The sequence below is a fragment of the Rhinolophus sinicus genome, chromosome 1 (assembly GCF_057876585.1).
Source record: "Rhinolophus sinicus isolate RSI-liver-muscle chromosome 1, RSI-T2T, whole genome shotgun sequence".
Classification (NCBI taxonomy): Eukaryota; Metazoa; Chordata; class Mammalia; order Chiroptera; family Rhinolophidae; genus Rhinolophus; species Rhinolophus sinicus.
The window spans coordinates 118,465,308-118,477,798 of NC_142501.1; the positions used below are offsets into that span (position 1 = coordinate 118,465,308).

General features: G+C 36.9%; 1 protein-coding gene across 1 annotated transcript in view; it reads right to left on the reverse strand.

Annotated features, from left to right (window-relative positions):
- The window catches only part of CUBN (cubilin), a 245,413-nt gene that overhangs the window by 43,329 nt on the left and 189,593 nt on the right, over positions 1 to 12,491 (reverse strand). The window contains exon 56 of the mRNA XM_074324816.2: positions 10,976 to 11,125. Coding sequence (XP_074180917.2) covers positions 10,976 to 11,125 — 150 coding nt within the window. The remainder of the gene's footprint in view (positions 1 to 10,975; positions 11,126 to 12,491) is intronic.

The following is a 12,491-nucleotide window of genomic DNA, read 5'->3' on the forward strand; positions in this document are numbered from 1 at the left end:
TTGTGATTAAAAATATTGTCAAAACAAACATTCTGTACATAAATGTTTGTGGAAATTTCTCATTGTTTCACTGGAATACATTTTTAGAAGTTTAGTTACTGGAGGTAAGTTTCTTTTTCAGGTTTATCAAATGGCCCTTTGGGAAGGCATTCCTAACTCACAGTCCCACAGCACTTTGGATATCTGACATTTCCCCCAATTCTACATTTTCGTCACCCTGTAGAGAAACCTCGTAGCCATTAACAATCACTCCCCATTCCTCTCCCCGTTTGTATCGTCCTCCCACCCCCGGACCACCATCTACTAACCTACTTTCAGTCTCTATGGATTTGTCTTTTCTGGACATGTCACATAAACAGAATCATCTAATATGTGGCCTTTTGTGACTGGCTGCTTTTACTTAACAATGTTTTTGAGGTTCGTCCCTGTTGCAGCGTGTGTCAGCACTCAATTCCTGCCAAGGCCGAGTGGTAATCCACTGTATGACAGACCACGTTTTGTTATCATTCAGCAGCCGAGGGACCTTTGGGTTGTTTCTACCTTTTGATGATTATGAATAATGTAGCTACCAACATTCATGTACAAGGCTTCATGTGGATATATGCTTTCATTTTTTCTTGGGTGTATAAGTGGGAGTGCTGACTCGCATGGTAACCCTATATTTAATATTTGGAGGCCCGATCAGACTGTCTTCCCAAGAGGCTGCACCATCTACCACCCCACCAGAAATGCATGAGGGTTCCCATTTTCCACATCATCGCCAACAGCTGTGACTGTCCGTCTTCTATTATAGCCTTTCTTGTGGGAATAAAGTGGTAGCTCACTGTGCGCTGGATGTGTACTTCCCTACGACTAATGACGCTCAGCATCTTTTCGTGTAGTAACTGGCCGTTTGTACACCTTCTCTGAAGAAATGTCTGTTTAGATTCTCTGCCATTTTCAAAATGGGTTATTTGTCTTCTATTGTTCAGCTGTAAAAGTTCTTTTACATTCTGGATACTAGCATGATCATATGTTTTTATATCTCCTAGGTGAATACCTAGGTGTGGAATCACTGGGTCAGAAATCAGGGGTGTATTTAATTCTATAAGAAACTGCCAACCAATTCTTCTAAGTGATTATATCTGTGTACACTCTCATCAGGAATGTATGAAACTTCCAGTTGCTCTGCACGCTTGCCAGTATTTGGTACTGTCAGTCTTTTTAATTTTAGTCATCTGGTGTGTGTAAAATGGTACCTTATTGTGACATTTAATTTGCATTGTTCTGATAACTAATGATATGGAATACTTTTTATGTGCTCACCAGCAACCACAGAAAACACTTTTATTTCATATAGATGTCAAATTGAACATATATCTAACACCCCCCATTGTACTTACAAATTCCCCATTGTAACTGAATAAAACTACATTACAGCATTTTATATGATTGTATACTATGACATGGTGGATGGACTCTGACATACGACTGCCTGTTTGTTGTTAGAACACTCTTATAAATGAAAGAAATTATGATATACACTTGCTTTATAATTTCAAGTCCCCTGGCTATAGACCTTGTTTCAAGCATGGGCATGTGACCTAAGCCAATTCAATTAGGGTAAATTTCAACACCCTTGCTTGGAATCTGGAATAGACAGTAGTGTGCTGGTAAATGTAACAGCCAATTCTCTGAGGGAAAAAATAGCCCTCATTTGTAGCAGTTGCCAATTTCCATGGTATAAATATCTCCCTATAGCCAATGCCAAGCTACCAACATGAGGCCATTAAATGCAGAATTTGGAATGGAGGAGCAAGGCTGACTACTGCAAGATGGTATAAGCCAACTCCAGCTGCCACTGGATAGCCGCCCTCTCTCTTCCTGGATGTGCACTAGGAACACACAACCCCCACTGTGAGGGCAGCTACCCTGCAGCTAGGAGAGAAGCCAGCCTTAAAGGGAGGCTCACACTCAGTTGCACAGGTGAGAACAGAAAAGGTAGAATACCGCATGACATAATTGAAATGCTAGATGACGCCGATTTGAGGCACACCCAACTTTGAGCTCTTCCAGAAGTTAAAGTCAACAAATTGTCCTTTTATGTTTAAACCACGTTGAATTGTTTCCTGTTAATTGTACCATAAAAATCCCTCATCCATACAGTACAAATTATCATAATCATTGTTGTAATTACTTTTTATAAAACCCCACCATTCTGAGCATTGTTGATAGAATGATTACTCCAAGGTAGAATATCAGACCCGACTGGGCCCGTCAGACATGTTCACAATGTAACTGAGTAAGAGGAGTCAACAGTGGGAGCCGGAGATGTTCAACTTGGAAAAGCACTTTTCCACAAGCTATCTCCTGACATGGGAAGGAAGCCATGCTGTAGGAAGGGAAAATAAAGTTGTCATGTAGAAAGCAGCATAAAGAGAAGGGGCTAGAGAGAGCACTCTGCAGGACTCTTGTTCCTGCTTCCACTTGCTCTCAAAACCCCTGACTCCCTTTCTTATTTTGAAACCTTTCTTTGAGGAGATGAGATAACCCAGTATCCTTCCTATGAACTCTGATTTATATCTAAGCTAACTTGAAGATAATCTAACTTGAAAGAATCTTGATGAGTGCATTTTTGTACATATCTGTACATTTAAAAGCTCCCTCCCATTTTTAGATCTGAGTATTATCTTAGATAAAATTTATATTTGTATCAGAAAATATCTATGCAATATAAATCTTAAGTCATTTTAGGAATGAATTTGGTTCCTCAAATGAATTTCTATCTAGCTTAAAGAAATCTTGAGGTATCAATTCAAGATGCATTTATTAAATTAACCTCAAAGAATTCCTTCACTTTGAAGATTCTGGACTAGAAATGCTTCTAATTGGGCATAGATCTACAAGTTAAAAATGTGAAATGCTTGACCTCAATGACCATATCATATAAATAGAAGCAATATGGTTTTGGAAAAATAGGACAAAAAAGAAATAGACTGGTTTGAATATTGCCAGATTATGTATCTTAATTATAATCTCAGAATTTGTCTTCAAGACAACAGTAGCTCCACTGGAGTTTTAGAAAATTTAGAGTATGTGAGTTTGAGGAGAAAAAAATGTTATACGTTAATTGTAAAATTACCTCTAGCCGGCAAAAATATGTAAAGTTGTAAAACCAAAATGAAAAGAAATGAAAAGAAATATTGCTGATTCTAGATTAAAATCTTGGTCTCACATTGGTCAAATGGTCTGCTATACAGGTATCCTTTAAGTATCTCTCAGTTTTTAAGTTGTTGGCCTAATGACATATCACAGTGATAGCTGTCTTACAAAATTACAGAAAGATTGTGAAAAATAAGCTAAAGTGTAACATATGCTTGATTATTCCTCCAAATAATAATTTAAAAGAACTAGTTTAATTATAGAAAGGTCATCCATGAAGTAGAGGTGACATATCAATATTGAGACATAACCAAAACTCATTAACTATTTATAAAAGATTTGTATACAACAATAAGGAAATTGGGCAGAGGAGAGGCAGAGGAATTTATGAGGGGATTTTAATTTTTTCGTAGATAGCAACAGAACATCAAATATAAACAAACCATTCAAGATAATCTGTTCATTCTCAAAGCCTGACTCAAGAAATTGTGAAAGTTATGATTTAGGCAAGTTGTTGGGTGGATACAAACATTCTTGCATCCTTTCCAGTAGTCATTTTTTAAAGTTATGGTGTCCTTCCAAATTGTTTCCACAAGAAATCAAACATTACAATATATCAGATATTGTATAGTTACCTAAAGTATAAGAGCTACCAAGGATTAGCTAAACCAGGTAATATACAAAAGAGTGAGATTTAAGATGTCATTAGGCATCAACTAATTCACACACATACACATTTTTCTCAAGCTCTACCTATCACATCACTGCATCAGATCAAAGATGTCAGATTCTTTAATGAGAGGACACTTGATGACAAAGACTATAGGCAGCAGAAAATAATGATATTAAAAACTTTCCCATAATCATAGGGGGAACCAATTGAATATATAATCAAAATAGGTACAGAACTCTAAAGTAGAATATGTATAATTAAATCCAGCTAGGAAGATTGCCTTCTAGGGAGAGAGGAACTTAGTCAAGGTTTGAAAAAAGTTCTTCAAGAAGCAAGATGGTTATCAAAAATGAGTTTATGGTCAAGAGGCAGCATTCAGACATAGGAGAACTTGTCAGGAAGAGAAGTACCCTGACATTGAACAATACTTTCCCCTTGGACTACAGCCCATGCCATGGGACAAGGGGCTACAGTCATTCTTAATTCTATCTCCAGTAAATGATTTCGTGTATATTTACTACTGAAATCTCTGAAGCACAAAACGATCTTCCATGATGTTTTAATGAGTACTTTCCATCCTTCTAAAAAACTTTCAAATACATTTATTGTTTGAAATGAGTAAGGCTCTCTTCGATGTCCTGAAATATAATTTTTATCATATTGAACTTTATCACAGAGCAAGGTTCAATTCTGATTTCCGTCATGATTCCAAGAACTTGGAGAAAATGGACAGGAAACCAAGGATGAGTCATTCAGCAAATGGTAGAAACTTGTGGAATTTAGATTCAGACTGCAATTTTCCCCTGAGAGTCATAGATAGAAGCAGAGATAGATGCCAAAGAGGAAGAGAGGGAAAAATTCTTTTGGTTGGAATATTTTAATATTGTATATAAGATAAAGTTTTTTTTTTTTTTTTTTTTTTTTTCGGTAGGGAGAAGCAGGTGAATTAGGGGGCAGCAATGAGTGAGGTCTGTTGTCTGTCTAATTAACTTTGCTCCAAGTAGTTTGGAGACTAGTAACCTCAATGGAGCACATGATTCAGCGGGCGAGAGAAGCATGTGTGAGTATAAAACTAAGCTCTACGGAGTGGGCAAGCCAAAGTCTTATGACACAGGCAAGCAAAGGATCTCACATAACTAAAGTGTCTCCGCTAGTGCTTGGCCAATTTGAATAAAATGTTAATAGGAACTATCTCCTAAGAATCATTGCCCAATACTTCTAAAACAATGAATTGTGAAATGGGTCTACATTCTGTTTCTTTAGAAATAATTGAGAAAGCTAAGAGAAGAAATGGTAAGTAGTTGAGTAATATCACTTAAAAAAAAAACAACACTTAGATTTAAATGCGGTGGTCAGGGGATGCAAACTAAGAAAAATAACAAAACTCAATTTTTGTGCTTCTTGGCGGGCAAAAGGGGAAATCTAAACCTAAACTGTCTTTCCTTTTTCCTTTTAGCTTTATAGTAGGTATAGCTTATAAACCAAGACTTCCAAGTTAATAAAAGAAAATTCAAGCAAATATTATGGACTTCCTCTCTGGCTGTCCTGGAAATCTAAAACAAACAAACAACAAAAATGACTATAATCTTCCTAGCAACATGGAATTATCTACTTGGCCAAATAAATAATAAAAACACAAAATATACTTTTAGACTGCTCAATATTGGGGAAATTAAATAAGTAGCTATTTAATGACATCCAATTCCAAAATAAGTACAAACAGTGAGAGTTTCTCTCTCATCCTTTGCTGTAAACTTCGTCTGTTTCTGGTTTTTTATTTTTTGACCAAAAGAAACATTTTGAATTTGTGAATTCCCTATTTTATTTTACAATTTTTGAGGACACCGTTAAGAATTTCAAGAGCCATTTTAGTCTTGAGATTACATTCAGAAAAAAAGAGAAAATTTCTTCCATGACTTTTAACTGATTCCTTTGGAATTTTTATACTGAAGTAGTGATTATATAGAAGCTATGAGAAGTCTGTAGTTTATAGTGAGACTAGTATTGGAAATGTAATAATAATGAGAAAGAGAAACTTAGGTCAACATACAATATCACATCATACTTTTAGAGTAACATAACTATAGTGGAAAGTAGTTTACTGAACCTTGGTAACCTCCCTGTTGGGAAAGTACCAGCGTGTGGTTGAATAATCAGTATCCTAGCCTGAAGAGTAAACCTTGCCTAACCAGTTGTCACTGCTTAGCAAACACAATGTGAGGACTAGTGCTTCCTCATAGGATTGTGTAGCATGGGGTAGCCCATCTTTTTCTTGCCAAATCCACCTTTTATGTTAATGGCCCACCAAAAACACAAGTCTAGAACACAGGTCTTCATCTTCACCTAGGTCAGTGCTGGCTCTGCTTGGAAATACTTAGTCATTGGGACATAGTCTCTCATAAACAGTCCCTATGGCCTAGAGCAGCTAGAAAGGCCAATGCTCTTGGGAAAAGAAAAAAAAAAAAAAAAAATAGCTGTGATTTTTCTTGAGATCAGTTCTCAGTTTTTTTTTTGTTTGTTTTGTTTTTTTGTTGTTTTTTTTCTATCTTTACTTTTCTGGTAAGGCTGTGTCTCCATTGTTTCTTTGCCTTTTTGTTGTTGTCTGTTATTTCTGTGTGGTGGTATTCTATGATGTTTCCCTCTGTTTCTTCTTTTATTACAGTTTATATTTCAGTTCTGGATTTTTTTTTGAGTGGTTACCCTTGTTTATGTAAAAGAAAGTTTGATATTTAGTGTATTCCATTTTGTTCAGCACGTTTACTTTCTCCATTCCCATATTCCGGTTCAGGCCTTGACTCTCCCCCTTTTTATGTTTTGGTTGCGACAAATTGTCCCTGTTGATGGTGGTCGAATAGCCTCTTTTAGTATTTCTTGTAGTGCAGGTCATGTATTAGAAAATTCCCTCAGCTTCTGTATGTCTGGAAAGGTCTTTATTCCTCCTTCATATCTAAAGAATATCTTTGCTGGATATATGATTCTTGGCTCATAATTTCTCTCTTTCAATAGTTTGAATATTTTGTTCCACTCCCTCCTGGCTTGTAGAGTTTCTGCTGAAAAATCTGATGATAATCTAATGGGTTTTCCTTTGTAGGTTACCGTCTTCTTTTCCCTGGCTGCCTTGAGGATTCTTTCTTTGTCGTTGATTTTAGACAGCTTCAATACAATGTGCCTTGGAGAAGGCCTGTTGAGATTGAGGTAATTAGGTTTTCTGTTTGCTTCTTGGGTTCGAGGATCCAGTTCTGTCCACAAGTTTGGGAAGTTCTCATCGACAATTTGTTTGAATATATTCTCTGTTACCTTCGCTCTTTCTTCTCCTTCTGGTATGCCCATTATTCTTATATTGCTCTTTCTGATGGAGTCTGAAAGTTCTTGTAGAGTTCTTTAAGTCTCAAGTCTCTTTCTTCTTCCATCTGTGTAATTTCCAGGTTTCTATCTTAGATGTCACTGATTCTTTCCTCCATCTGGTCAACTCTACTACCTAAGCTGGTTATTTCATTCTTAATTTCTTCTACTGAGTTCTTAATCTCCAGAAATTCTATTTGGTTCTTTTTTAAAATTACAATCTCTTTCATAAAATGCTCGTGTTGTTCTTTGATTGTGTTTCTGAGTTCATTAAACTGCCTTTCTGTTTTTTCTTGCATCTCGCTGAGATTTTTCAGAACTGCAATCTTGAATTCTCTGTCATTTAAGTCACATATTTCCATATCTTTAAGTTCCTTTTCTGGAGACTTTTCACTTTCTTTCTGAGCCGTCTTATCTCCTTGGTTATTCATGGCAATTACTGATTTATTATTTCTCTTCCTAGACATCTACAGGAGTGGCTTCTGCAACAGGTTGATAGGAAGAGGTCTTTCTTTTGTTTTCCAGTATTTGTTGGTAGAATGTTTTATTTTCTCTCTGACTGCAGCCTTTTTTTTTCTCTCTCACACGGTAGTGCTATGTTTTCTCTGCACTATTCCAGCTTCTCACACAATGGGGGGATTCCCTGGGAGACGGGCTTCTCCTCTGTTAATAGTTCGCCTGGGTCACAGGGCTCAGTGTCCCGGTGGGTATGCGGAGAGCTTTTGAAGTTCCGAAGCTCTTCCTGCACCAGATTCTGAGCCCGTATGTTTCAGCAGTTCTGTTTACTCCTGCAGGGACCCACCCAGAGAGGTGGGGCCAGGCACGGGGTGAGTTGTGAGAGGTGGCCCAGAGCAATGGCGGCGACCACCAGTCCTGCTTCCACAGCTCCCTCCCCTTTGCAGGAACTAGTTGGGCTGCGAATCTGTGTCTGCGGTCCACAGTTCTCAGAACAGCAAATATTCGGTTCCTTTGATCTAACACTGCTACTGTTCCGCTTCTAGCATTGGGCAGGTGGAGTCGGGGTGAGCTCTGGGAGGGTAGGGAGGGGGCGGCTAGTCTCAGTGCCTATAGCTTCCATTCTCTGCTCGGCAGTGAGGGCTTAAACCACTGTTTTCAGCCTTCTTCCCTCAGTCTTTTCTCCGAGGTCTCTGCTGTGAGTGTTGGGTTCAGCTGTGTTATATGCTGCCCCCTCAGCCCTGTGGGAAGCGGAGCCCTAGCAGTCCCAGTTCTTCCCTCTCCCGCAGCTGTGGTAGTTCCCAGAAGCAGTGAGCTTGGAGCACTGAGCTAGGTCTGCGTCCTGTGCCCGCGCGGCTCCGTCTCCACACTTCTCCCTTCCCTGCTCCCGGCTTGTGCGATTCCCCCACCTTTAGGTGAATTCAGTAGTGGGCCTCTTCGTCTTGCCTGTCTGCTGTGCAGGGAGTCCTTTGTGGAGTTATTGTTGTTCGATTAATTGTAAATTCCAGGGGAGCTTTACAGAGGCTCACCTCATGCCACCATTTTGATGACGTCAATCTAGTTCTCAGTTTTATCATAATATGTTGCACATGAATCCCTCAGGCTCACTTTAGAAGGGGTAGAAGTTTGTTTTTACTGTAGCTAAAAGATCTCTAGCGTGTTGGTGGTATTCAATGAATGTCAGCCTTGATATGATTAGTGATAAGAATCTAAGTATAAAATAAATTTAATTAATGTTGCCCTTTTTGGGAATCATCATAATTCAATTAATCTATAGCCAGAAATTACTCACTTAGCAGTTTGAAAATGCTGAGTACTTGTAATCCTGGAAATGTCACACGGCATTATCATAAGGATATTATAGTATTAAAAAAATCAATCTTTCTAACTGGGTGATGATTAGCAAATTCATTAGTAGAAGCAGAAATCACTTAATCTGGCAAAACCAAATATCTGCTCTCAGGAGACTTATGTAAGGGTGTGTCTGGAGAGCCTGACTCACTGGTAGCAGAAAAACAATGACCAATCTGATGAGTTACAGTTCACATGATATGTTTCTACAGGCATCATCTAACTTTCATAACTAATATTTTATATTTTTAAAAAATGAAAGTGGTTATCAGGAGGAAAGATGCAGTCATTTACACAAAGTCACAAGACTAGTAAGTCGGCAACCCGGCATTGGAATCCATCCTAAAAGGCTGTGTTCTCTCCCACCACACGCATGCAAGGTATTCTAGAGTGTGCTTTTTCTTTTACCCACCTAGTTAAAGAAACTCAGGAAGCTACTGTTTGGGGTCATATAGGTTCCCTTGTAATAATACATATACCATTGGCAATGGCAGTGCTTTTTGTGGCTGTGTTATATAATATGTCTACCGGCATCTCCTTTTTCACCCTAAATGATATTGGCATATGACATTCTTGTATTTATGTAACGTAACGAGAATAAATGCCATACAAATGCACAATGTAAGCCACACATTTTCTGCTGTTATTAAAACAATATACCCCTGAATTTAAAAATAATAGGAAAGGTTTAAAGAAGAAAATCAGTATTGCAATCTATGGTACAGTGGTAACAACTCTACAAGTACTGCTTATGAGCCTTATGGATTTTATTCACACGCATGTTACTTTAAAGAGAAAGTTGGATCATCTTAACCATACATTGTTTCACCTTCCCCTAATACTTTATATATCATGAACATCTTTTTATATTACTGGGACTTTGTGCTAGCAAATGCTGAAAAGATTATATTTTACCTCATATTCCATTTTTACACTGACATACATCAATTTATATTTGGCATTTTCTAGCAAACACATATGCTCCAAACCACAACTTGTAGAGATATAGGAAAAGGAGGTTACAGAAAAAGAATGAAGTGAGAGAGGCTTTGTATAATTTATTAGTGTATGAGTACTGACATGTCCTTTCTATTTTGATGGAACATAAATTTCCTGGATACTAAACACTGTAGGACATTTTGCTAAATGCAACTTCTCACTGCCATGGTAGACTAACCCAAACAGAAAGAAATTTGATTATGCAGAGATAACTTGCCAAATTTTCAGATTAATTATAATTTGAAAATGAAAAAATTAATTTATAAAATATACCAATGTGACAGAGTGATTGAAAATACCCATCTACTTGAAGGAATCTTTTTTCTGCAGTATCGCAGCATCCATTAAACACTAAATTGTGTCTATTGTAGCCACAGCCCAGCCCAAATCAGAAGCTCCACTACTCCCTTAGGCAACAGCCCATTCCCAAGAGCTGGAATGAACCCAAAGTGGCACTTGTGGTTAGGGATTTTACAATCCCTATGGAATTGATGAAGATAAAAAAGGAGAAAGGAGGTGAAAGCATGTCCTATGGCAATACTTAATAAAAGTAGAGTGCAAATATTCACTAATTTTATTAATTCATTCACTCATTCAACATTTATTGAGCACCTACTTTGACTCAGCAAGATAATTTCTATCGTTAGTTTACAGTGTGTGCACGCATGTGGGTGTGTGTACACACATGCACGTGTATAGAGCAAAAATGCAAATGAATAAATTAAAAACTATTATCAACATGTAATAATTTCAGACCTATTTTCCTTAAGTTATTTAGGTGATGTTTGTGTTCTTAAAGTCCTTGTGTTATTTTTCCCCCTTCTGAATGGACTATAGAGATTGGTGCATGTGTTCTTAAAACATTGGATGGAATTTTAATCAAATTTACATCAAATATACTCTGCAACATTTTAAATGTTTTCTTCAAACAGTGATTTAAGACTATCTCTGCCTCTACTTATCCCTCATGCATGTATTAAGACTCAATTGTGATCTACGTAAGAATAAACTTACCTTCCAAATGGAAAGAAATGAACACCAAGAGGACCACGGACAGAGGATTTGCCTCTATGATGTAGGTGCAGTTCATGTTGTTATCGTATTGCTTTGGGTAGTTTGGAGAAACAATGTAACCTGAAGGTTGAGTGAAATTACTTCCACATCCTATGTGGGAAGGAAAAGGCATTATCAGAACATTTGTTCTCACATACAGCATCTTTTTATCAGTGAGGGCAAGACTCGAATTTCCTAAATTCTATATACATATTTCCTGAGGTACTCCAAATGGAAGAAATAATAACATAGAGAACAGAACTCTCATTTAAAAATAAACAAATGATAACTATATATATATATATATATACACACACACATATATATGTATATATACATATATATGTATATATATATAATTTTTTTTAAAAGCTGTAAGGTCTTGGACTAAGTAGTATAAAATTTACCACAAATTGACTTTAAATCACTTAATTTTAAGATATTAAAGGATAACTTAGCAAAGATTTAATATGGTTCATATGGATAAAGAAATAAAACTGATGAAAAGTGATTTGTACCTAGTTGGTATATCTAATGTTTTCTTAAAAGATTTTTATTAAAATATAGCTAGCATACAATATTATATTAGTTTCAGGTGTGCACCATAGTTATTCAACATTTACATACCTAAAGAAGTGATCACCATGATAAGTCCAGCAACCATCTGACACCGTGCCGTGCTATCACAGTATAATTGACTATACACCCCACGCTGTGCATTATATCCTCATGACTTACTTGCTTTATACCTGGACATTTGAACGTCTTATTTCTCTTCACCTTCACCCCTTTTAAATTTTTTCAATAATATTGATAACAAATCAATATTATTTTATATTAATTTCAGGTGTACCAACCGAAACTTGCAGGCCAGAAGGGTTTGGCAAGAAATCTTGAAAGCGATAAAACAAAAAGGACCTATGATTACTCTACCCAGCAAGGCTGTCATTTAGAATCGAAGGACAGATAAAGAGCTTCCCAGATAAGAAAAAGCTAGAGGAGTTTGTTACCACCAAACCAGTATTACAAGGAATATTAGAGGGACTTCTCTAATGGTTTTAAAATATATATTATTAGAAAGCTATATTATTTCCATTACCATTGTAATCGGACCATTAAAAACAATACCAGCTTTAAAAAAAAATGGTTGAATATACTAATCCCAACTCTTATCAAATTCTCACACGATTCCCTGGTGTCAGAAATAGAACTATCTTTTTACCACCAAAATGACATTTGTTTCCATGTAACCCCTAACTAGTTAATCAACATCACTCGCTGATCGTATCATATGAAATGATCATATGAAAATATCAGTATCCTTTTAAACTGATATTAAAGCACACACAGTTACACACACACACACACACACACACACACACACACACACACGGAACCAATTGGAGGCCTAAGTTAGGTCTGGGGTTGTCTTTCATGACTTCCTTTACACCACTCTCATTCTTTTATTCAGGTCTCA